Here is a 27,101-nt window from a genome sequence, read left to right as displayed (position 1 = left end):
TATAGCTAGAGGCAGAACAGTAGCACTGTATAGTATAGCAGAGAGAAGTAGCACTGGTATAGTATAGCAGCTAGAGCAGAACTAGTAAGCAACAACTGTATAGTATAGCAGAACAGTAGCACTGTATAGTAAGCAGAAACAGTAGCACTTGTATAGTATACTAGAGCAGAACAGTAGCACTGTAATAGTATAGGCAGAACAGTAGCACTGTATAGTAATAGCAGAACAGTAGCACTGTATAGTATAGCAGAAAGTAGCACTGTATAGTATAACTAGAGCAGAACAGTAGCACTGCATCTGTATGAGGTAGATAGCAGAATCAGTAGCAACTGCTTATAGTATAAGCAGGAACAGTAGCACTGTATAGTATAGCAGAACAGTAGCACTGTATAGCTAAGCAGAACAGTAGCACTGTAATAGTATAGCAGAACAGTAGCACTGTATAGTAAGCTAGAGCAGAACAGTAGCACTGTATAGTATAGCTAGAGGCAGAACAGTAAGGCACTGTATAGTATAGCAGAACAGTAATAGTATAGCTAGAGCAGAACAGTAGGCACTGTATAGTATAGCAGATATCAGAGCACTGTATAGTGCTAAGCAGAACAGTAGCACTGTATAGTATAGCTGAAGAGAACAGTAGCACTGTATAGTATAGCAGAAACAGTACACGTAATCTAGATTATATACTAGAGCAGAATCAGAATAGCAGAGCGGGTATAGTATACGAGTACAACATGTATTAGCGAACATGTATAGCTGAATAGTAGCAGTAGACAGTAGCACTGTATAGTACAGATAATAAGCACGTGATGCGGAACAGATGCAACTGTATAGTATAGCAAACAGTAGCACTGTATAGTATGAGCAGAACAGTAGCACTGTATAGTATAGCAGAGAACAGTAGCACTGATATAGTATAGCAGAAACAGATAGCACTGTTATAGTATAGCAGAACAGTAGCACTGTATAGTTAGTAGCAGAACAGTAGCACTGTATAGTATAGCTAGAGAGAACAGTAGCACTGTATAGTATAGGCAGAACAGTAGCACTGTATAGTATAGCAAGAGACAGTAGCACTGTATAGTATAGCAGAACAGTAGCACTGTATAGTATAGCAGAACAGTAGCACTGTATAGTATAGCAGAACAGTAGCACTGTATACGTATAGCAGAACAGTAGCACTGTATAGTATAGCAGAACAGTAGCACTGTATAGTATAGCAGAAAGAGCACTGTATAGTATAGCAGAACAGTAGCACTGTATAGTATAGCAGAACAGTAGCACTGTATAGTATAGCAGAACAGAAGCACTGTATAGTATAACTAGAGCGAGAACAGTAGCACTCTATAGTTATAGCAGAACAGTAGCACTGTTATAGTATAGCTAGAGCAGAACAGTAGCACTGTATAGTTAGTAGAGCAGAACAGTAGCACTGTATAGTATAGCAGAACAGAAGCACTGTATAGTATAGCAGAACAGTATGATTGAGTATTTGCAAGGTGATCATATTCTCTTAGGTTCAGTCCAGTCTAAAGCCTGTTGTTATCATTTTAAGAGCGATTTACAGTAGTGAGTGCATACTTTTCATACTGGTCCCCGTGGGAATCAAACCCACAACCATGGGGTTGCAAGCACCATACTCTACCAACTGAGCAACACGGGTTCTGTTATCAGAGCTCATGTCGTCATTATATAAAGAGCTGGTGTGTGATGTGTACCTGGCTGAGTTTTCAGTGAACTACTGTACAGGCATCGCTTTAGTCTCCTTGGCTTTGGAGATTAAATTACAATGGAGCAGAGTTTTCCCAGTGCCAGTGAACTTCTTTCGTCCAGGATAACACTGTGTGTGTGTGTGTGTGTGTGTGTCCTGCCTGTGTGTGCGTGCTTGTGTAATGAAGTAACTGCCAAGTGATCTCGTAGCACAAGCTAATGAAGTGGATTCATTACCTAATGCAGCGGAGTGCTTTCTAAATCAAATTCTAGTCATCACTTTCTCTCGAGTTTAACTTTCAATTATGATTTTGGATTGAAGTCTCATTCCTAACGATGAACTTGTGAATGTACTATGTCTACAATGTTTACAGTAATTAAACTAGTCCAAGTATTTCTCAATGTTGATATTTTCTCAATGCCTTTGCTTGAATTGTGTTAATGTATTATGTGTCAGTCCACGTGTATTGTGATATTCATCTGTAATACACAAAATGTATACGTATCCTTTCAGAAAAAGACATAAGATCCTGTTAGGGTGCCGTATCCAACATTCCTTGTGTATCTTTGTATTTAGTGTGGTCTTTCTGCTCAGAGCCAGAGAGAGAGACAGCCAGAGCTGCACTGCAGTGTGTCTACAGGGACACTAAACCTCTCCACCTATTCTGTCCAGATGGTGCAGCGCGGCCCTATAAATGCATTTAACACTGCTGCATGTGTCCTCAGCTCAGACATGCTGCCTGTGTCGTCACAGCTAGAGATATGTGGACAAACTAGTCTCAACGCTCAGTAAATGTTTCATATTTGAGAGATGCAAAGATGCAAGTGCTGTTGATCTGTACTCTGTGCAAATTGTTTCCATGTTTCTTGAGCATTGAGAATACACAGTAATCAACTGTAGTGTTGGGTTGACAAATCAGGATTCTTAAGGGGAAAGGGGGATACCTAGTCAGTTGTACAACTGAATGCCTTCAACTGAAATGTGTCTTCCCCATTTAACCCAACCCTCTGAATCAGAGAGGTGCGGGGAGCTGGCTTAATCGACATCCACGTCTTGGTCTTGTCTACTTTGAGTTGTCATAGTAACACTCTCATTATGCTCACCACACCCTGCTATCAAGATGCCAAATAAGCTGAAATTAGAGTAGATTTGCTGTAGTTGATAATTAACTGGAATACAGCTGGTGCAGGGGAGAATACAGCTTTGCTGCAGCTGGGCCTGGAGTGGGCTTGACTGTGCATTGGACTCATCCAAACAGCCCAGAAATACCCGGCTGGTGTTGAGCACTGCAGTGTGCTGGTGCATTATCTTAATGCAAAGTGATTTATCAAATCAATGCTCCCTGCCAAAGACTTTCCTTTCAGTCTCTGCCGTGTAGAGCCGCAGTGCTGTCTGTCTTAAAATGACTTATTCGTTAAATACTGACTGAATGCAAATCAACAGATGCATGTCTGTGTGTGTTCTTACAACTCTGCATTGAAACCATTTGTCTCCGACCTAAACTGGGGTTGAGGACACTGTAGGATAGACAGTATTTGATTGTACTTTTACTGGTCCTGCAGTTGTAGTGTAGGAATATGTGGGTCTACAGTAGCTCAGGTGTGATGGCACTACACTGAGATGTGATATTTGAGCACTAATGCAACAGGAGGTAAGATGCCTCTCAGTTCAATCTAATATTTATCCAAACAGGTTGAGTGATAGCAGTGTGACCCTCCTGGGAGGTGTATTACAGCATGAGAAACCCTAAATGGAGGTCGCTGAGCATCAAGTTCAGTGTGAGCTGCTTTGCTGCTTCTCTTCTCCTCTACCACTCTTTATTTATCTTCTACTTGCTACTCATCCCGGATCCGGGATGCACCCCCTCAGTCTAAAGAAGAAAAAGTGTGACTAGCATACTAGACATAGCGTCACTCACTATACAATGACAACGAGCATCTAATATCATTAAATCAACAAGTCAAGACACAAGATGAAAGATACAGATCTTGTGAATCCAGTCATCATTTCTGATTTTAAAATGTGTTACAGGGAAGACACAATATGTAAATTATTAGCTAACCATGATAGCAAAGACCTCACTAATTTTCTCCACATTTTTTTCCTGCATGAGTAGGCTATCACTAATTCGACTAAATAAAGATAATATTAGCTCACTACCAAGAAACAACTTCATAAGATGACAGTCTGATATACTATTCATGGTATGATAGATAGAGTTTTTAGAAAAATGTGCATATTTAGGTATAATCAGCAGTTCTACTAGCATTGCAGCTGCAATCTGAAATAGCGTTGGAAGCAGCCGGAATATTACAAGAGACGACGTCAATTACCAAAAGAATCATCCTAAAACACTTCTGAAAAATACACAGCCTACAGCAATCGGAAGACACAGGTCTTGTGAATCCAGACAATATTTCAGATTTCTAAGTGTTTTATCAGGGAAGACCACATATGATGAAACTTATTAGCTAACCACGATAGCAAAGAAGCATCTTTTTTCTCTAACATTTCTCTTCACATCATGCTCTTATGCTATGCTGCATCACGTATGTCGTATCATCATAATTACAAGACTAATATAATATATATAGCCACTAACACAACAAACAACTTCATAAGATGACAGTCTGATAACATATTCATGGTATAGGATAGTTTTTTTTTGAAAAATTGCATTTTCAGGTATAATCACAGTTCTAACATTATGCAGCATGCAATCTGAAATAGGTTTGGAAGCAGCCGACGAATAATACAGAGACCGACGTCAATTACCAATTACTCATCCTAAAACACTTCTGAAAATACACAGCCTACAGCAATCGAAAGACACAGGTCTTGTGAATCCAGACAATATTTCAGATTTTCTAAGTGTTTTACAGCGAAAACACAATAATCGTTATATTAGCATACCAGCATTTATCTTGCATGAGTGCTTCTCCCAAGGGGAAGAGTGCAGGCATATTTTCATTGTGTCTGAGAGTACCATGTGTGCGCATCCATGTGGATGTGAGAGTATTTTTAGCGAGATGTACTGTTGTGTTATGTTTATTTTTTGGGGGGGAGTGCACTAAACTAGCCTACCCTTGACATTATTTGTGCTCATAGGCTGGAGGGGGGATGGGCTATGGATGAGGTTGTCTCTGAGCTCTGAATCACAAAGCTCATACGGAAGTGGACAAACTRAATCCATCCTCCCTATGGAACTCATACGCATAAATCCATATTGGATATAGTGGTATTTGTTTATCAGATCAGTGCATGTTTGGTGATCCACAAGCTGAAGCGAGGCTAGCTAAGGACAGTATATACATAGGCATCTGTACCCTGCAGCAGAGTGGCTTTTCTCTGTGTCTTTTAGAAGGTGTCGATGCCTGCTTTACCTCCTCCACCCACTGATCCATTCAGGATACATAATGGCTCTGTTGCTTGGTAAAATCCCCCCTAACGGATGGTGTGTTTCAGTCTATCTTAATACACCTGTTATTACACGTTACAATTCATAACAATTCATWATTGTKTGTGTGTGTGTGTGCCTGTGTGTGTTTTTGTGTGTAGAGGAGGCTGACATCTGGATGCTGGACGGTGATGATGCTATTTCCCAGACCCAGAACTCCCTGAACCCCGCCTCCCGTCCTGACCACCTGGACATCCTCAGGATCACGCCCCCAGAAGATGACATCATTGGAGATACCCCCTACTACCCTGGACTGGAGTGCACGGTGAGAGCAGCAATACATCATACTTATGTCATGTGACCTGACCAGGGAAAAACTGGCCAAATTGCAAATAGGGCCTAGAGTATTCCCTGGTCAGGTCACATGGTCAGGAACAGCTTTGGTCAGGTCACATGGTCAGGAACAAATCTGGGCCCTATTTGATACTCTATGAATGCTACTACACATTAGCAGTAGTTATCATTACGTATCCACTCTCAGAGCAGTGTAGCATGACATTGCTGTTCCCTCATGGCTCCAAGCCAGCGTGTACTCCACTCTACTGAAGAAATGGCGCCGGAAGAAATGGCAGCAGTTTTACGGGCGCCCAACCAATTGTGCTATTATGTGTTTTTTTTGCGTTATTTGTAACTTATTTTGTACATAATGTWTCTGCCACCGTACCTTACGGCAAAAAAATAGCTTCTGGATATTAGGACAGCGATCACTCACCTCGGATTAGACAAAGATTGTTTCTACAACAAAGACGACGCACAAGACATTCTCCAAACACCCCACAGGACCGACATCCCCTTTATTCGCAAGAGGAAGCGACGCAGGATCAGAGGMCAAAGAGCCGGATGCCTGGTCAGGACCCGGAGAAGGCGACTGGGAAAGCTGCCGTTACCGTCAATACTACTCGCCAACGTGCAATCATTGGACAATAAATTAGACGAGGTACGATCACGAATATCCTACCAACGGGATATCAAAAACTGTAATATCCTATGTTTCACGGAATCGTGGCTGAATGACGACATGGATATTCAGCTAGCGGGATACACGCTGCACCGGCAAGATAGAACAGCACACTTCGGTAAGACGAGGGGGGAGGTCTGTGCATATTTGTAAACAACAGCTGGTGCACGAAATCTAAGGAAGTCTCTAGATTTGCTCGCCTGAAGTAGAGTATATTGTGATAAATTGCAGGCCACACTACTTGCCTAGAGAGTTTTCAGCTATACTTTTCGTGGCTGTTTATTTACCACCACAGACAGATGTTGGCACTATGACCGCACTCAGTCAGCTGTATAAGGAAATAAGCAAACAGGAAACCACTCACCCAGAGGTGGCGCTCCTAGTGGCCGGACTTTAATGCAGGGAAACTTAAATCAGTTCTACCAAATCTCTATCAACATGTTAAATGTGCAATCAGAGGGAAAACAATTCTAGATCACCTGTACTCCACACACAAAGACGCATACAAAGCTCTCCCTCGCTCTCCATTTGGTAAATCCGACCACAACTCTATCCTCCTGATTCCTGCTTACAAGCAAAAATTAAAGCAGGAAGCACCAGTGACTCGGTCTATAAAAAAGTGGTCAGATGAAGCAGATGCTAAACTATAGGACTGTTTTGCTATCACAGACTGGAACATGTTCCGGGATTCTTCCGATGGCATTGAGGAGTACACCACATCAGTCACTGGCTTTATCAATAAGTGCATCAAGGACATCGTCCCCACAGTGACTGTACGTACATACCCCAACCAGAAGCCATGGATTACAGGCAGCATTTGCACTGAGCTAAAGGGTAGAGCTGCCACTTTCAAGGTGCGGGACTCTAACCCGGAAGCTTACAAGAAATCCTGCTATGCCCTACAACGAACCATCAAACAGGCAAAGCGTCAATACAGGGCTAAGATTGAATCGTACTACACCAGCTCCGATGCTCGTCTTATGTGACAGGGCTTGCAAACTATTACAGACTACAAAGGGAAGCACAGCCGCGAGCTGCCCAGTGACATGAGCCTACCAGATGAGCTAAATCACTTCTATGCTCGCTTCGAGGCAAGCAACACTGAGGCATGCATGAGAGCATCAGCTGTTCCGGACGACTGTGTGATCACGCTCTCCATAGCCGACGTGAGTAAGACCTTTAAACAGGTCAACATACACAAGTCTGCGGGGCCAGACGGATTACCAGGACGTGTGCTCCAGGCATGTGCTGACCAACTGGCAGGTGTCTTCACTGACATTTTCAACATGTCTCTGATTGAGTCTGTAATAGCAACATGTTTCAAGCAGACCACCATAGTCCCTGTGCCCAAGAACACAAAGGCAACCTGCCTAAATGACTACAGACCCGTAGCACTCACGTCCGTAGCCATGAGGTGCTTTGAAAGGTTGGTAATGGCTCACATCAACACAATTATACAATAAACCCTAGACCCACTCCAATTTGCATACCGCCCAAACAGATCCACAGATGATGCAATTTCTATTGCACGCCACACTGCCATTTCCCACCTGCACAAAAGGAACACTTATGTGAGAATGCTATTCATTGACTACAGCTCAGCGTTCAACACCATAGTACCATCAAAGCTCATCACTAAGCTTAGGATCTTTGGACTAAACACCTCCCTCTGCAACTGGATCCTGGACTTCCTGACAGGCCGCCCCCAGGTGGTGAGGGTAGGTAGCAACACATCTGCCACGCTGATCCTCAACACTGGAGCTCCACAGGGGTGCGTGCTCAGTCCCCTCCTGTACTCCCTGTTAACCCACGACTGCATGGCCAGGCACGACTCCAACACCATCATTACATTTGCAGACGACACAACAGTGGTAGGCCTGATCACAGACAATGACGAGACAGCCTATAGGGAGGAGGTCAGAGACCTGGCCGTGTGGTGCCAGAATAACAACCTATCCCTCAACGTAGCCAAGACTAAGGAGATGATTGTGGACTACAGGTGAAGGAGGACCGAGCACGCCCCCATTCTCATCGATGGGGCTGTAGTGGAGCAGGTTGAGAGCTTCAAGTTCCTCGGTGTCCACATCAACAAACTACAATGGTCCAAACACACCAAGACAGTCGTGAAGAGGGCACGACAAAGCCTATTCCCCCTCAGGAAACTAAAATGATTTGGCATGGGTCCTGAGATCCTCAAAAGGTTCTTCAGCTGCAACATCGAGAGCATCCTGACTGGTTGCATCACTGCCTGGTACGGCAATTGCTCGGCCTCTGACCGCAAGGCACTACAGAGGGTAGTGCGTACGGCCCAGTACATCACTGGGGCTAAGCTGCCTGCCATCCAGGACCTCTACACCAAGTGGTGTCAGAGGAAGGCCCAAAAAATTGTCAAAGACCCCAGCCACCCCAGTTATAAACTGTTCTCTCTGCTATCGCATGGCAAACGGTACCGGAGTACCAAGTCTAGGACAAAAAGGCTTCTCAACAGTTTTTACCCCCAAGCCTGGCTAACCGGGCTATCTGCATTGTGTCCCGCCACCCACCACCCGCCGACCCCTCTTTTACGCTACTGCTACTCTCTGTTCATCATATATGCATAGTCACTTTAACCATATCTACATGTACATACTACCTCAAACAGCCTGACTAACCGGTGTCTGTATGTAGCCTCGCTACTTTTATAGCCTCGCTACTGTATATAGCCTGTCTTTTTACTGTTGTTTTATTTCTTTACTTACCTATTGTTCACCTAACACCTTTTTTGCACTATTGGTTAGAGCCTGTAAGTAAGCATTTCACTGTAAGGTCTACCTGTTGTATTCGGCACACGTGACAAATAAACTTTGATTTGATTTGATTTGCTTAACCACCTGAATTCCTCCAGTTGCATTAACATTACGAGATCTGGGATGTGGTGCTGTGTACCRTGTACCGTGTACCGTGGCGGTTCCCAGAGCCCAGTACCTACTGTAGCCACTCTGCTAACACCTTCACATGCCACCATTTCTACACTCTTCGAAAAAAGGGTTCCAAAATGGTTCTTCAGCTGTCCCCATAAGAGAACCCTTTAAAGAACCCTATTTGGTTCCAGGTAAAACCCTTTTTGGTTCCATGTACAGTYGTGGMCAATTTTTTTTWGAATGACACAAATATGAATTTTCACAAAGTCTTCTGCCTCAGTTAGTATGATGGCAATTTGCATATACTCCAGAATGTTATGAAGAATGATCAGATGAATTGCAATTAATTGCAAAGTCCCTCTTTGCCATGAAAATGGACTGAACCCCCCCAAAAAACATTTCCACTGCATTGCAGCCCAGCCACAAAAGGACCAGCTGACATCATGTCAGTGATTCTCCCATTAACACAGGTGTGAGTGTTGACCAGGACAAGGCTGGAGATCACTCTGTCATGCTGATTGAGTTCGAATAACAGACTGGAAGCTTCAAAAGGATGGTGGTGCTTGGAATCATTGTTCTTCCTCTGTCAAACAGAGTTACCTGCAAGGAAACACGTGCCGTCATCATTGCTTTGCACAAAAAGGCCTTCATAGGCAAGGATATTTCTGCCAGTAAGATTGCACCTAAATCAACCAGTTATCGGATCATCAAGAAYTTMAAGGAGAGCGGTTCAGTTGTTGTGAAGAAGGCTTCAGGGCGCCCAAAAAAGTCCAGCAAGCGCCAGGACCGTCTCCTAAAGTCGATTCAGCTGCGGGATCGGGGCACCACCAGTACAGAGCTTGCTCGGGAATGGCAGCAGGCAGATGTGAGTGCATCTGCTCGCACAGTGAGGCAAAGACTTTTGGAGGATGGCCTGGTGTCAAGAAGGGCAGCAAAGAAGCCACTTCTCTCCAGGAAAAACATCAGGGACAGACTGATATTCTGCAAAAGGTACAGGGATTGGACTGCTGAGGACTGGGGTAAAGTCATTTTCTCTGATGAATCCCCTTTCCCATTGTTTGGGGCATCCAGGAAAAAAGCTTGTCCGGAGAAGACAAGGTGAGCGCTACCATCAGTCCTGTGTCATGCCAACAGTAAAGCATCCTGAGACCATTCATGTGTGGGGTTGCTTCTCAGCCAAGGGAGTGGGCTCACTCACAATTTTGCCTAAGAACACAGCMATGAATAAAGAATGGTACCAACACATCCTCCGAGAGCAACTTCTCCCAACCATCCAGGAACAGTTTGGTGACGAACAATGCCTTTTCCAGCATGACGGAGCACCTTGCCATAAGGCAAAAGTGATAACTAAGTGGCTCGGGGAACAAAACATCGATATTTTGGGTCCATGGCCAGGAAACTCCCCAGACCTTAATCCCATTGAGAACTTGTGGTCAACCTCAAGAGGCGGGTGGACAAACAAAAACCCACAAATTCTGACAAACTCCAAGCATTGATTATGCAAGAATGGGCTGCCATCAGTCAGGATGTGGCCCAGAAGTTAATTGACAGCATGCCAGGGCGGATTGCAGAGGTCTTGAAAAAGAAGGGTCAACACTGCAAATATTGACTCTTTGCATCAACTTCATGTAATTGTCAATAATAGCCTTTGACACTTATGAAATGCTTGTAATTATACTTAAGTATTCCATAGTAACATCTGACAAAAATATCTAAAGATACTGAAGCAGCGAACTTTGTGGAAATTAATATTTGTGTCATTCTCAAAACTTTTGGCCACGACTGTAGAACCCTCTGTGGTAAGCGTTCTACATGGAAGCCAAAATAGTTCTACCTGTACACAAAAGGGTTCTACCTGGAACAAAAAGGGTTCATTAATGAGTTATCCTATGGGGGCAGCCCTAGATAGCACATGATATCTAAGGGTGTAGTGCCCAGTTGTCAAGTCACTGTAAACCATATTAGAGTGGATTGATTGTGTCACGCACAGTATTTAGCTCCCTTTCTCTTAGTGAGTAGAGCTAAGAAGCTCAACTATGTGTTTGCTACAGGCCAGGGCACCTGACTTGTGTGGGTCTGCCAAACACGCTAACAGACATATAAAACCTACTGTTGGTACAGTGTGTCTCAAGGTGTTTTCACTCTGTACTGAAATCAAACAAATGGATTCTTCAGAGCTTGCCAAACATCTCTACAGCTGAGCGAGAGATCCCACAAACAAAGTCTACATATTTAATCTACCCAAACACCAGCTGTTTGTCACAGGCAGGGTAGTATTGTCACGTTTCAATGTTTTACCTAGGATGGTACATCTACTGTTAACATGCTGACCCAGTATCTAGTCATCAAATTAAACTAGATTGATTTACCACCACCTCTCACCTGCCAGCACATCTATTATTTKGGGTAAAGTGTCAAGAGAAGGTCATATAAATTGTAACAACTAAACAATTACTGTGCCTGTCTGTCAAGATTCCATCATGCTGTTTGACTAAGTTAAGCAACAGTAGATTGTTTTGTGTGGTTGTCAGACAGAGTAGCATAGCATAGTGTTATCAACAGCCACTCCTCGATCTCTGTTGCAGCCATCATATCATAACAAAAGTAATCCCTGTTGTGTTTTTCCTCTAGTGGTAGACTGTCTCAGCATAAAGATACCGACAATCTGTGGTGTGGCCTAAGCTGTCATTGTAGTCATGGACTCCATTGGGGTGACTTGTTTTTCAAGTCACGAGTAGTTGTGATCAGTGTGGGATTTGTAAAAGGGCCCTCCTCTAGCTGTCTGTCATTGTGACTCAGCTCCTCTCAGCCCACAGAACAGCGTAAGTCCAGCTGAGACCTGGCTATGCGGTTAGCTGATATATTTACACTGAGTAAATTAAAAGCCAATGCTATTACATAATGGGCCAGGGCTCAGGGCGCCTCGCTCCAGGATTGACAGAGAGCCTCTGACTGACAATCTGTGGATTTATTTTAATCCCAGTTAGAGACATTATGTTTAAATACAATAGTATTTTCTAATACATTATACATGTGATTATTTAATATCTAATAGATTATTAATGATTACAGATATGTATTATTAATGTCAAACATTTTGTCTTTGAACTCAAACCTCATGTCTGGTTTGGTATGGGGCTCTAAATCACCTTGACAACCATTAGTCATTCTTAATCTTCCTGTGTCTGGAGGAATGCATTGAGGAGTGAACTTTGGCTGCTTAGGCCAAATATGGCCTTACTAGGGCTTTGAGTTCCGTCTGAAAGCTCAATGAACAAGTAGCCCTAATTTCACTAAGTACTTTTCAGGCCTATGTGCTCTGTTTTGTGCTAAAATCTGTCAAGTGCACATTGTGTTCATATAAAGGGGGCATGGTACTTGAAAGATTTTTGAACCCATCGTATTTGAAGCAGCAGGTTTTGTAGACTACAGACAGAGTACAATGTTACTTGTCTGTGTAAACTTACTATAAACTCACTGTACTAGAAAACGAATGTGTGTATATGTATGTGTTCAGTTTATGATTTAATGTGAAGACATCCTTAATCTTTTCTAATGACATTCACACTGAGATGAGGGAATCATAACCTATTTTCCTCTCAGCAAACTGTAGCAGTGTTAGCCCCTTGGCGTTAGCGGAGCTACTGACGACACAAGATTGCAGTGCTGGAGTGCTGGTCAGGGCTGGGCAGCAGCAGCAGCAGTTCCAGACTGAATAAATCACCACAGCTTAAGCTCTGTGCCTTAATAGTATAGAGAGCACTGTCATCTGTAACACTGGGCTGGACCTCCTCCACCGTCCAACTAACCAACCAGGAGATTAGCTAGCTAACTAGCTAGCAGCCCCACTCKGTTTACAATGCATTAAGAAAGGATAGTGCTAAGCAACAGAGAGCTCCAGCTACCTGTGGCTGACATTTTACAGAAGTAAGATGGACTAATCGGACACCTGTTCTGCTTGCCGCCACAGATCCCTCCCAGGCAGGGCAGGGGAGGGAGGGGGGAGGCGGGGCCAGACCGGGTAGACCAGTGAGGCACATTTYTTTCCAACCTGGAGGCTTTTCCCAGGAACACAGAGCTCTCCTGTACACATACAGACAYAGGGAAAGAGGGGAAAGAACCACGCCAGGAGGGAAACTCAGACAGTTGCTCTGAAGCAGGTCTCTCTACCTACACATAGAGGGGAAATGGAACCTTCCAGACCACCCTGAAATAACTTTTAAAACTGGTTGTAATGTTTTCCTGAGAAACTGAAAATGAGTTCCTCCTGGATTCCCAGGGAGATTATTCCAGGACATGCTTCCTGCCTCTGAACAGTTTGACTTGACCGGGAAAGTAATTGGAATTTCACTCGGCTTTACATCACTGGAAATGACATTTAACGTACAGAGGAGTCGAGGCTGTTTGTGATTGGAGATAGTGATCTATATGCAACACAGCAGGGTCTTKTGTTGCCATACAGGATTACAGGAGAGCAGGGGTTATACCTGGAGCCCTCCTGGAGAGGTTAAGAGGAGCTAGGGGATTTGTCCTCACAAAGGCCTTTTGTTCACTGGAACCAGTTGAAGTGGAACACAAATTGGCAGGTYGAGGTTCCTCTCAGTGTAGAGATGAGCCTTTTGTGACACCCTGAATGGACACACTGTGCTCGGGTAGCCTCTACCTGCTGGCTAGGAGTTCACTGGCATAAGTACATGCTACATGACAGTTAAAGGTTCTGTGAAAATTGACAGTGTAAGTAATAGCTCTAACGGTCAGGGGAAGCAGCAATCCAGTTCGTTCCGCAATAAGATCTCCACTATGTTTACACGTGGGGACAAGCCTGAGCCTCAGAGGCTGGCGGGAGAGACTGCGGTGCTGACGGCTTTCAGGACCCTGTCTGATGAAGATAACTATCTCACAGGGGTTCATTATCCAAGTGCTCTGGATGTTATCAGTGACGACAGACTTCGAGTGGGGGGAGATGTGAGGGGTAGGCGTGAGGTTCTTCATAATGGAGAGGCCACCTTCCTTGATACGGAGGACAGGATGGAATCATGGGAGAATGAGTCCAGTAGGAAGAGTAGCTCTGTGACCTCTCCTCCTAACCCAGGCCAASTGTCTGTGTCCGTGGCCGACCCAGATCTGGTCCAGGTCACTAGGGTGGAGATCTGCAGCGACACAGAGATGGAAGATGAGGAGGGGATCAGCAGCCTCAGCCAATCAGACAAGCATGCCTCCCCTGGAATGTCCCTCCCACCTGACGATGACCAGTGGACAGTGAACGATAATAACATTGGTCAGCTGCCACCCGCTGGCCCAGTGAGAGGTGCCATTGATACAGACTTAGAGCTGCCTGTGTTCAAGCCAGAAAGTCTTGTGGAAAGATCCCTCAAAGACACCTCTGTTCTGTACTCTGGAAGGATTATGGGCAGATCTGACAGTGGGACAGATCTTGGTCTCTTCTCCTCCGTCTCCAAACCACAAGTGCCTGGAGACGGCTGCAGCACATACCTATCCACTGATCCCAGGCCTGTGGAGGTGGGTGTGGATGCAGCAGCCATGGGTGCAGAGGGGTCCAGCCATCATCACCACAAAGTAGCCAAAGGCTTCAGCATCAAYCAGGAGGTATTGGGCCTTACTGACGTGTGTGCTGGAAACCCTGCAGTGGCTTCACCTCTTAACCTGTCTTTGACCTCTGAACCCCAGACATCGGAGGCAGCAGCAGACAACACTGCCTTGGCGTCAGGACAGCCAGCGGACCAAGATACTGGACAGAGGAAGGAGATATTGTCGGGAAACACTGGAACTGAGGAGCATAGAGAGCATGCTCCCTGCCTCGACTCCCCTTCTGCCCTCTCTGATTCCAGGCCACCTGAAGCAGCAGAGCCATCTTCCCCCAGCCTGGACACGCATGTCCCTGGAAAGTCCCCAGTTGACAGCCATCCAAGTGCCATTCCTGTCTCTGTCTCGCCCAGGGGCCAAGGCGACATGCCTGCCACTAGGAGGCCCGATACAGATCCGCCCTCCACCACATTGTCTCCCGCCAGGGGCACAGCCTCCTGCCAGGCACCCTCCTTCGAAATTCCTGCCCTGTTCAGCAGGCTGCGGGTTCTGAAGAAGGGGGCCGTGGGGGAGGAGAGGGAGACAGTGTCTGAGATCAAACAGAGAGACACTGATCTGGCCCTGCTGAGCCTGAAGAAGAGCATCAACAAAATCAAGAACCTCCCTGAGCAGATCACCTCCAGTAGCAGCACGTCCAAGAAATGTCCCGAGCCCAAAACTGTGTCTGAGACCAAGAGTAATCTCTTAGGGCAGATCAGCCAGCTACTCAACCTAGACRGTACCAAGGCCGAGGGCAAGCTAGACCCAGACAGGGACCCAGAGAGGAGGGAGGAGGGGGTGACAGACAAGGGTCCAGAGCACATCCCCATCACCCCACCAGCAGACAGCAGGAAAGCTTCAGACACAACACTTGACACCTTCAAGAGCTCCAAACCTGCTAAAAAGGATACAGAAGAGCCTGTGGATTTAGATGCTGTCAAGGAAAATAACAGAAGTGAAAAGGAGCTGCTGAAATCCATCTGTGAGAGAACCTCCAAGTCTCCTAGCAGCAGTGAGCAAAAAGGTCCAGCAGAGTCTAACGTATGTACTGTTTGTGTCTAACTCAAAGCAGTATTCCGTATGTATGTTGTATTTTAAAGATCGCTATTCATAAAAAWAAAAAACTCAGATCACCAAGGTTTTGACATTTATGAATGTAAAGCGATGTTGTGTTTTCTTGGGCATATGCAATGCAGACAGGACAAAACCAATATGTTTGTAACTTTAAAGTGATATTATCTCATAGGGTATTAGCTTTGGGGATAGTCTTGATTTGAGATGGTCTCATGTCTTATCACGTGTTGACTTCTCAGTCAGATTGGGCACCGACTGTACTGTAAGCCTTGGAGAGTGTGTACAGTTTCTATGTATGTGCTGTGTTAACTGAGGTATCATCTGCTGTCTTTCCTCCCAGTCTGAGGTCACCTCCCCTGCAGACAGTGAGGACCGGACCCCTGGGCGGCTCCAAGCCATCTGGCCCCCGCCCAAGCCCAAGGATGAGGAGGAGAAGGTGGGGCTGAGGTACACCGAGGCAGGTAAGGACCTGTGCCATCCTGGAGCTTTCCACTTACTCTACACCTCTTCTGCAATATTATACAATCTMTTGTTGAGAAACACCTGTATGCTGTTATCTGCCTTAACTAAGTCTCACAAGATATGATAATCTACTGATCATGAGTGCCTCCACCCTGTTTTATCCATGGCAGGCACTCTCCTTACTTAACCTGACTGGTTAATCTAATTGAGAGGTGATACAAACAAGTAGTGCAGCCCTGCTGGTGTCTGTACAGCCAGTTGGGCCCAGTGACAGGGTGTAAGAAAACCCTTTAAATCCTTTTAAAGCAGGAACGCACTGTAACCTTTCCTCCACGGTAATGCTGCTGTATGTTGAGATGTCTGCTAGCATCACAGGGTATAGTGGAGCTTTGGGAGGTMGTTTGGAGATAAGCTGGGGCTGGGCAGCCTGCCACTCTCTCAGCCTGGCTATGCTTTCTCTGTTTCTCTCTCTCTTTCTCTCTCTCTCTCTCTCTCTCTTTCTCTCTCTCTCGTCCTCATCTCTCTCTCTCTCTCTCTTTCTTCTGTCTCCTCTCTCTCTCTCTCTTCTCGTGTTCTCTCCTGCTCTCTCTCTCTTGTCGCTCTCGCTCTACCTCTCCTCCTCTCCTCTCTCGTCCTCTTCTCTCTCTCTCTCTCTCTCTCTCTCTTCTCTCCCTCGCTGAAAGAAGAATACAATAACACACAAATAGGGAATGACTCTAAATAGGCTGATCCAACTACATTACAGGGAGATGCTCATTTCTCTTAATGTCTTAGATTCAGAGACATTGTGCAGCCTAGAACCTGCTGTACTGTAGCAGAGACATTATTTGGCAGGTATATCAGGCCATCTCACTGCTCATGGAGTTTGGAAGGCTGAGCAAAGGTCCAAGCTGATAGGTAGCTAGATAAAAACAACAAAGAGCATGTTTATGTGTGTGTGCACATCCATTTCCTGTAGACACACACCCATACTGTTCCACATAGCACCCACACCATTTACCATGAGCCGTAAGCCTACCATTAACTCTTGTGCTTTTACTCTATCAGAATACTAGCCTTGAAACAGCATAATTATTGGTTTGTTCTCACAAATTGCTTGAATACTTTAACCACCAGACATTATACTGTAATATCCCCTTTACAGCAGATTGTTTAGCTCTAATAGCTTTACTGCTGAGGTATCTAACTCGTTTGACGGACTTCCGCCGAAGTTCGCCTTCTCCTTGTCCGGTGGTGTTCGGAACGGTGACGTCAACCCGGCTTTCTAGTCACCATCGATCCATTTTTTCAGTTCGTTTTGTTTTGTCTGTATTAATCACACCTGGTTTCCAATTCCTATCATGTTCCCTATTTGAACCCGCTGGCTTTCATTTCTGTTTTGGTCCGTGATTGTTTGTGGCGTTAGTGGTTGTGGTTTAATTACATTGTGTTGTGATTATTTCCCATTTGTGGAATTTTTGCCATTAATACCAGTGCGTAAACATGTGGGTTTCGCTCAACACCCTGTGTCCTGCGCTGACCTCCGATAATCTCCCGCACACAATTCCTGACAGAATCACGGACCTTATTCAAAGGAGGTCAGCAGGCGCAGCCAGCCCTTCTCTACAGTAGAGCGAGCAGGTTCAACAGCACGCGACCCATGTGCATAAGTTTTAGGGGACAGCCATGGATCTGCGTCTGCAAACTATGGACAGATGGGAGAGAGGAGGTTTCTCCATAAATCCAGACCCCAGCACCGACACCAAGCACCAATCATACGCTCCCAGGAGCGTATGATGGAACACAGCCGGGTGCCAAGGGTTCCTCCTACAGCTGGAGCTCTACCTGGCATCCTGTTATCCGTCCCTTCGCGATCGAGAGGGTGGGGGCCGCCCTCATCTCCTGTCTGACTGGGACAGCCTGAGTTGGCCAAGCATCTGGGGAAAGCAGAGGGTTCTCCCTGGAATATTATGATTGACTTCTCCCGCGCTCTCCCTTCAGGGTGGATGATCAAAAACTGCCCGGAAGCGGCGAGAGAAGTCATCATAATTATCCAGGGTAGACCCTCTCTTCCCCAGATGGCGTTGGCCCACTCCAGGGTTTACCAGTCAGACAGGAGATGAGGGCGCCCACCCTCTCGTATCCCGAAGGGACGGATAACAGATGCAGGTAGAGCTCCAGCTGTAGGAGGAACCCTGGCACCCGGCTGCTGTTCCATCATACGCTCCTGGGAGCGTATGATGGTGCTGGTGTCGGTGCTGGGTCTGATTTACTGGGAGACCTCCTCTCTCCCATCTGTCCATAGTTTGCAGCACGCGATCCATGGCTGTCCCTAAACTATGCAACATGGTCGCGTGCTGTTGAACCTGCTCCTCTACTGGTAGAGAAGGGCTGGCTGCGCCTGCTGACTCCATTTGAATAAGGTCCGTGATTCTGTCAGGATTGTGTGCGGAGATTATCGGAGTCAAGCGCAGGACACAGGTGTTGAAGCGAACCACAGTGTTTACCCACGATTAATGGCAAAAATTCCACAATGGAAATAATCACAAACACAATGTATAAACCACAACCACTAACGCACAAACAATCACGGACAAAACAGAAATGAAAGCCAGAGGGTTAAATAGGGAACATGATAGGGGAATTGGAACCAGGTGTGATTAATACAGACAAAACAAAACGAAACTGAAAAATGGATCGATGGTGACTAGAAAGCCGGTGACGTCGACGCGAACACCACCGAACAAGGAGAAGACCGACTTCGGCGGAAGTCGTGACACTCGTTCAGACTTCAGAAGCTATTTATATGGTTCACTGCACAATTGCTGACATATTTTTATGTGGGTTGTCGAATGTCGAGACATTCTTATTCTCACATACTCTGGCCATTAATGCGTGATATTACTGTAGTTTACTGTGAGATGATGAGGCAAAGTAAATAAAGCAGTTTTTGAAAATGCAGTATCCTTACAGTAAACAGGAAGACATTGAAAACAGATTGGTTTAGGTTCCTAAATAAGCTATTTTAATGGCATACAGTGCAGTCGGAAAGTATTCAGACCCCTTGACTTTCCACATACAGCCTTATTCTAAAATGTATTAAATCGTTTTTCCCCCTCATCAATCTCCACACAATACCCCATAATGACAAAGCAAAACAGGTTTGTAGAACTATTTTCAAATCTATTAAAACAAAAAACTGAAATATCACATTTACATAAGTATCAGACCCTCTACTCAGTACTTTGTTGAAGAACCTTTGGCAGTGATTACAGCCTTGAGTCTTCTTGGGTATGACGCTACAAGCTGGTACACCTGTATTTGGGGAGTTTCTCCCATTCTTCTCTGCAGATCCTCTCAAGCTCTGTCAGGTTAGATAGGGAGCATCGCTGCACAGCTATTTTCAGGTCTCTCAGAGATGTTCAATTGGGTTCAAATCCGTGCTCTGGCTGTTCCACTCAAGGACATTCAGAGACTGTCCCGAAGCCACTCTGGTTGTCCTGGTTGTGCTTTAGTGTCGTGTCCTATTGGAAGGTGAACCTTCGCCTGAGCGCTCTGGAGCAGGTTTTCATCAAGGATCTCTCTGCACTTTGCTCCGTTCATCTTTGCCTCGATTTGACTAGTCTCCATTCCCTGCCACTGAAAATGATCCCCACAGCATGATGCTGCCACCACCATGATTCACCGTAGGGATGGTGCCAGGTTTCCTCCAGATGTGACTCTTGGCATTCAGGCCAAAGAGTTCAATCTTGGTTTCATCTGACATAATCTTGTCCAAGAGTCCTTTAGGTACCTTTTGGCAAACCAACGCGGGGCTGTCATGTTCTTTACTGAGGAGTGGCTTCCGTCTGGCCGCTCTACCATAAAGGCCCGATTGTTGGAGTGCTGCAGAGATGGTTGTCCTTCTGGAGGTTCTCCCATCTCCACAGAGGAACTCTGTCAGAGTGATAATTGGGTTCTTGGTCACCTCCCTGACCATGACCCTTCTCCCACGATTGCTCCTTTTAGCTGGGGGGCAGCTCTAGGAAGAGTTGGTGGTTCAACTGTGGGAAAAGTAATGGGTCTGAAACTTTCCGAATGCACTGTAGATGTAACTGAGCACCCTAACAGTAGTATAAATATATAATTATTTATGTAGTGTGGCTCAATACTACTGTAGGGTGGCTCAAATATCTACTGTAGGGTGGCTCAAAATATCTACTGTAGGGTGGCTCAAATATCTACTGTACTGTGGCTCAAATATCTACTGTAGGGTGGCTCAAATATCTACTGTAGAGTGGCTCAAATATCTACTGTAGGGTGGCTCAAATATCTACTGTCGGGTAGCTCAGTCACATCCATGCCATTAAAATATCTAATTTAGGAAACTAAACCAACTTCTTTTCAATGTCCTTCCTGGAAGAGACATGCCTTTGTCTTCAACGGACCGCCTGAGAACAATGAAGGACATAAATCTGTGTGTAAGACAATAGTAACATCTGACAATATTATTGGAGAGTATTCAGACCTCTTGGCATGTTCTCTTCGTCCCTCAGCAGCAGCCTAGCGTAACATGGGAGGAAGAGAGGATTATGTTTCACTGCCATATTAGTTATCCCTGCAATCACATGTTAATCTGTGTCTGTTTACTATTGTACTAATTAATGTCTGGTGAAAGAGAGAATGGTCTCATGAATGTCATGTAAATTGGTTGCTATTGAAAATGTAATCCTGTGGACATTGAATAATCCTTCAAACTAATGTGACATTGGGATGGTCTTATGCTGTGTAATTGTATTTATGTATACATGTTAATGACATTGTCATGTGTTCTAGCTATAGTAAGTGGATGTCTTTTTTCCCTTCCAGAAGCACCAGCGCGCCCCTCTTGCAGCTGAAGAGGAATGCAAAGAGGAGTTGGAAGCATTACATGTAAGTTACCTCTTTGTTTTAAAACAGCTCACTACATATCATTCTAACTGATTTCAGTGCTGGGGTTGTTTCAACCAAATGCAGTGCCTCACCATTGTCCTACTGTCCGCATGTAATAACAAAGTAACTAATACTTAATGAACCCAGGACACTGCAGTTTTCTTCAGTGACACTAGATGTCGCCAATCAACCACAGAAGCAAAGCCAACTATTGTCTTTAGTGACTGGACTTTCCAGGCTTGATGTCTGAGAATGTCTCAATGTCCCAAAGTGTGGTTACAACACCTCTCTTCACCACCATTAAAAATGGAAAGCCTTGCATTTCTATCTAAATATATTATTGGCCTTAAGTGGTCTGGCGTCCTCCTTTGACTCCTTCAAATGGTAATTTCAACCAAAGCATCTCATGAATTGGCTCACACGTTTTGTGGCACAACACTGTTGTCAGGCACAATGTTTATATTGACAGCACAACAATGAATAAAAGTGTTTGAATGATAGTCCTCAAATCCTAGGACTCATCCTGTCTTAAATGTGACATCCCAGTCACATTTGATATGAGGTCATCATTGAGAGAGGAAGCTGTGATGTCATGATGTGAAGCTCCTGCCAGTTCTCATATGACATAAGATCACAATTTACAACTGGATCACCAGAGATCTCATTTACTGACCTGTCCCTTTCCAACTGGAAAGTTCCATTATTCTTTGTAAGATCTAGTTTAGAGTTCACCCTCTGAACTCAGCAGATTCCACTCTGTTGCTGAAGCACCAAATGCATTGTTTTTCAACTGAGCCACCAGTGCCAAGGTGATGCAATTGAAAGCAGTATTTGAAATAGTTTCTCACAGGTCTCAGAGGAGTAGTCACATTTATTTGATGTTTCCTCTGTGTTCCAAGAGCAGCCTGAGATGAGTAAGAGGATCATAGAGCAGACTGTTGACCATATTTAGGAACAATTTCTTGAACAACAACCTTACTTGAGCAAATGTCTCTGGAAAGTGTGGTCTGAAAAGGACTATTATTAAAGCAGTGCTGATTCAGCAGTTATAGAGACTTCTCTGCGTGTAGAGGTCTTCCTCTGTGTTACCCTGCCATTTATCTCTAATCCCTTGCATCAAGCCATCGTATTGACACTCATAAACAGTAGTTAAACCATGAGAAAGGATAGGAACGTGCCTACTTCATTTTCCTTGTGACCTCCATGCTAACAAGAAACATGTGTCGGATACATTGCAAAATGGTTTTCTTTCACTTTTCCTCAAGTTTGGCTGGATATGTTGATGTTTGAACTTCCAATAAACATCCAGCTTATTAGCTCTTCATTATGTGTCAGTCATTGTACTTTTCTGTTGGGGATGAAAGATTGGAATGAAAATGAGTGGGCATGATGTTAGAAATCACTTAATTAATTTAATAAAGGTAATGATGGCCATTTTCCCTCACATGCTGTCATTGAGTCACCCACGGTCTTTGTGGTGCCCCAACATTATGTGATTCTGTTTCATATGGCTGAGTGGGATGTTTCTGACTTATCTCTGTGCTCCTGCTCCCACCAGACGGACTTTGAGCTCCAGATCTTCCAGGTGCATGGGAGCATGCTGTGTCAGTGTCCCGGCTGGAGGGGTCATCAAACAAGATGCATACAGACCGTTACCAGGCCTTTAACCAGGGGCTTAGAGGGGCAGCTCCCGAGACCTGTGTGTCCACTGAGGACGACCTGCCCCCAAACGTTCCGTAACGTCTGCATCCAGACAGACAGGGAGACTTCCTCAGGACCCCCGAGGGTGAGGCCAGCCGGTCCGTCTCAGCCCCAGCCAGAACGTGCCTAAGAAACTCAACCTGGACTCCATCAACCTGAGTCCGCATGGAGGACTGCCTGGTCCACTCCCTCCCTCCTCCTCCTCCTCCCTCCTCCCCTCCCTGGCCAAATAGGACTGCTACACTCCTCCTCCCCCGTTACCTGGCAACAGGGGCCACCGCCTCCACCCCCCCTCAGGTTTGGTCCCCCACTCCCCTCCCTTGGTTACCTGGAGCGGGCCCTCCTCCTCCCCTCCTCCTGGGTGTGGCCCCCCTCCTCCTGGGGAGGATTGGGTTTGGGTTCGGCCAGGCAGCGAGAAGGCCCAAGGAGCCTGGTTGGAACCTGCCACTCCCATGAAGCCTCTATACTGGACCAGGATACAGATCCAGGACAATAAGTACCTACTTCTTCTATAGCCATTCACAAGATTTATTATCACTTCTGTCTCCCTCTCCTCACTGTGGCACCTCCATCAGGTACACAGACACTCTAATACAGTAAAACTCACGGCTGGGTTTGACCGCCCTACACTAGTACCCTGGATGAGGACAGGAGCCAGTGAGATGTTTCAGCACATTCCAGTGGCTTTGTTTGTACTGCTGGATGCCAGGCTCAGCTTTATGGCCTTGTATTCTATGGCTGGATTGGTAGAGGAAGTTGACTTGTGGTTCACACTTTCTGGTCCTGGCTAATGGTGGAGGGTTGAGTGGGCCACAGCGGTTACATGCTGTCTATAAGTTTACAGTGTACAGCATTAAACAGGACTATTAACTGTAACACGTTCTGGATAGACATTATGAGGGTAAATACAGTACACTTTCGAAAAAGGCCAGGTCAATGAACAAATGTCAAAAATACACACACTTTCGCTGTATATACCAGAGCAGGCTTCATGAGGAAGCTGTAAATAGGGAAGACATAGTTTAACTGTGCTTCCAGGGATTACATGTCAATCAGGCATGGTCCAGTCAATTATAATACTGCCTGCTGTGAAGGCTTTGTGGAGTTTACGTAGATGTATTTTCCCAACATTTTTAAACATTGATTCATGCAGTTTGCTGGAGTCAGTCAGAGCCCATTACGTGGAGTTATTTGAAGTTGGTCCCTGTGAAGGCAGTATGAAATTAAAGGGAAGATTTTTGGGAGTATCATTATGTTCTTGGTTATAGCCTCTGGCTGTCCCAGACAGATTACTTCACACCGCTGTGGGTAGCCAATAGCAAATTGGGCACAATTGGACCACACTCGACTCTAATTGAGTTCTCTGTCTATGTGTTGATGCTGTGGTATTCTCGCTATGACCAGCTGGCCAACATTTTCAAATCAATCGTATTTGTCACATGCGCCGATACAACAGGTGAAAGTTTACAGTGAAATACTTACTTTACAAGCCCTTAACCAACAATGCAGTTTAGAAAAATATCCCCCCCCCAAAAATAAAATATAAGTAACAATAATTCAAGAGCAGCAGTAAATAACAATAGCAAGGCTATATACAGGGGTTCGGTACAGAGTCAATGTGCGGGGCACCGGTTAGTCGAGGTAATATTTACATGTAGGTAGAGTTATAAAGTGACTATGCATACTGTAGATAATAACAGAAGGTAGCAGCAGGTGAAAGGGGGGGGACATGCAAATAGTCTGGTAAGCCATTTGATTAGTGTTCAGGAGTCTTATGGCTTGAGGGTAGAAGGTGTTTAGAAGCCTCTTGACCTAGACTGCACTCGGTACCGCTTGCCGTGCGGTAGCATGAGAATAGTCTATGACTAGGGTGGCTGGAGTCTTTAACAATTGACACCGCCTGGTATAGAGGTCCTGGATGGCAGGAAGCTTGGCCCCAGTGATGTACTGGGCCGTACGCATTCCCTCTGTAGTGCCTGTGGTCAGAGGCCGACAGTTGCCATACTAGGCAGTGATGCAACCCGCCAGGATGCTCTCGATGGTGTAGCTGTAGAACCTCTTGAGATCAGAGACCGCATTTTTGTCTGTTTGTGAGTCCCTTCGTCCCACGGTGGTAAAACGTCTCCTTCTGATCGATCAGCCCCGGCCGCCAAACCCTGACCTCATGACTTACATAGAGAAAACTCATGAACACAACACACAGATAAAGGCCTATCCAGGTGATCTCATCCGGCCGTGATTGGGAGTCCAATAGGGCGGCGCACAATTGGCCCAGCGCGTCCAGGTTTGGCCGGGGTAGGCCATCATGTAAATAATATATTTTATTAACTGACTTGCCTAGTAAATAAAGTAAAATATTAAAAATAAATTAAATACAAAATATATATTTTTTTATATCTACAGTCCATACAGTATGGATACAGTACATCTACAGAAGCAGTAGGCCTATTACATTTTCCAAAGGGATCCCTTATAGAAAGTTGCTAATCATGCAACATTACATATTACTATCAGTAGATAAACTCTAATTGAAAAGTTAACATGACCTGTGTTATACATACAGTAAGTCTGCCTCACATAGGTGGGTCCTGATGAAACCTGTCTCAGTGAACCGGTTGCCTGTGAGGCCTGTTCTGACCTGGCCTATATAGGAACTGAGTTATGGCGGACTTCATCTTCCTCTCCCTGCGTTATCAGAGACGGCTGGAGCACTTATCAAACAGAGGCTGAGGCTGCCACACTGTCTAACCATGGATAGTTATCTCTTATGATTTAAAGAGGAATGGAAAGTAAAAGTGGCAGAGCAAGGCTGAACTCTGGGAGGCTTCTGTACAAAGAGAGACATCATCAGACTCCTTCTCTGTTTGCTTTCAGCGTACCCAGCAACAGAGGAACAGAATACTTCTATCTTCCTTGTAGTTTATTTGAAATGCTCCTTTAGTGCTGGAATCTCACATCTCAACCCAGTGACACTTGAATCATATGATTTCAGAAGCCTAAGTCTAAATGTAACTTTTTATTAAAAAGCGGAAATTGAAGTCGCTTTTCTTTGCGTTCTGCAAATTCTCACTCCAGCAAACGCTGCCCTGAATCAAAATATGGAAGTAACCACTGCACAGCCCAAGTAAACATCAAATAACAGCTTCACAAATTGTTTATCTCTGGCACAGGACAATTTGTACTGAGAAGTCCACTAGCTATTCCACTTTTCCAAGAAGTAAAATCAAAATCAAATCAAATGTATTAGTCACATGCAACAGGTGTAGACCTTACAGTAAAATGCTTACCTTACGAGCCTCTAACCAACAATGCAGTTTTAAAAAATACGGATAAGAATAATAAATATATAGTATCAGTAATTAAAGAGCAGCAGTAAAAAAATATACAGGGGGGTACCGGTACAGAGTCAATGTGCATGGGCACCGGTTAGTTAAGGTAATATGTACCGTAGTAGAGTTATTAAAGTGACTATGCATGATAACAACAGAGAGAAGCAGCGGTGTAAAAGGGGGGCATTGCAAATAGTCGGGTAGGCATTTGATTAGATGTTCAGGAGTCTTATGGCTTGGGGGTAGAAGCCTCTTGACCTAGATTTGGCGCTCCGGTACCACTGCCCTGCGGTAGCAGAGAGAACAGTCTCTGACTAGGTGACTAGTCTCTGGCAATTTTATGGGCTTCCTCTGACACCGCCTGGTATAGAGGTCCTGGTTGGCAGGAAGCTGGGCCCCAGTGATGTCACTGGGCATCGCACTACCCTCTGTAGTGCCTGTCGGTCGGAGGCATAGCAGTTGCCATACCAGGCAGTGATGCAACCAATCAGGAAGCTCTCGAGGGTGCAGCTGTAGACCTTTTGAGGATCAGAGGACCCATGCAAATCTTTCAAGTCTCCTGAGGGGGAATAGGTTTGTGTGTGCCCTCTTCACGACTGTCATGGTGGCTTGGACCATGTTAGTTTGTTGGTGATGTCGACACCCAAGGAATTAAGCTCTCAAACTGCTCCACCTGGCAGCACCGTTGATGAGAATGGGGGCTTGCCCCGTCCTATTTTTCCTGTCGACCACAATTCATCCACTTGTCTGTCCCACGTTGAGGAGAGTTTGTTGGCCTGGCACCGCACGGCTAGATTCTCTGACCTCATCCCTAAGGCTGTCTCGTCGTTGTCGGGATCAGGCAACGATGGTGTCTGTTTGTGTCATCGGCAAAACTTAATGATTGGTGTTTGGATCGTGCCTGCTGTGCATCATGAGCGAACAGGGAGTACAGGAGGGGACGGAGCACGCACCCCTGAGGGCCCCTGTGTTGAGGAATCAATGTGCGGATGTGTTGTACCTTACCCTTACCACCTGGGGGCGGCCCGTCAGAAAG

At 45.3% G+C, this 27,101-nt stretch overlaps 1 protein-coding gene across 2 annotated transcripts in view; it reads left to right on the top strand.

Annotated features, from left to right (window-relative positions):
- Nucleotides 1–27,101, top strand: part of LOC111963247 (formin-like) — a 182,731-nt gene that overhangs the window by 25,326 nt on the left and 130,304 nt on the right. The window contains exons 2-3 of one of the 2 annotated variants that reach the window (XM_023986557.2): nucleotides 5,270–5,433; nucleotides 16,024–16,144. In XM_023986557.2, coding sequence (XP_023842325.1) covers nucleotides 5,270–5,433; nucleotides 16,024–16,144 — 285 coding nt within the window. Of the gene's footprint in view, nucleotides 1–5,269; nucleotides 5,434–13,144; nucleotides 15,651–16,023; nucleotides 16,145–27,101 lie in introns of those variants that run through there. The other variant, XM_070443352.1, reaches the window with a different exon arrangement.

The sequence above is a fragment of the Salvelinus sp. IW2-2015 genome, linkage group LG4q.2 (genome assembly GCF_002910315.2).
Source record: "Salvelinus sp. IW2-2015 linkage group LG4q.2, ASM291031v2, whole genome shotgun sequence".
Taxonomy (NCBI): Eukaryota; Metazoa; Chordata; class Actinopteri; order Salmoniformes; family Salmonidae; genus Salvelinus; species Salvelinus sp. IW2-2015.
Note: the sequence above shows the minus strand (reverse complement) of the source record. Positions and strands in the feature narration are given on the sequence as shown.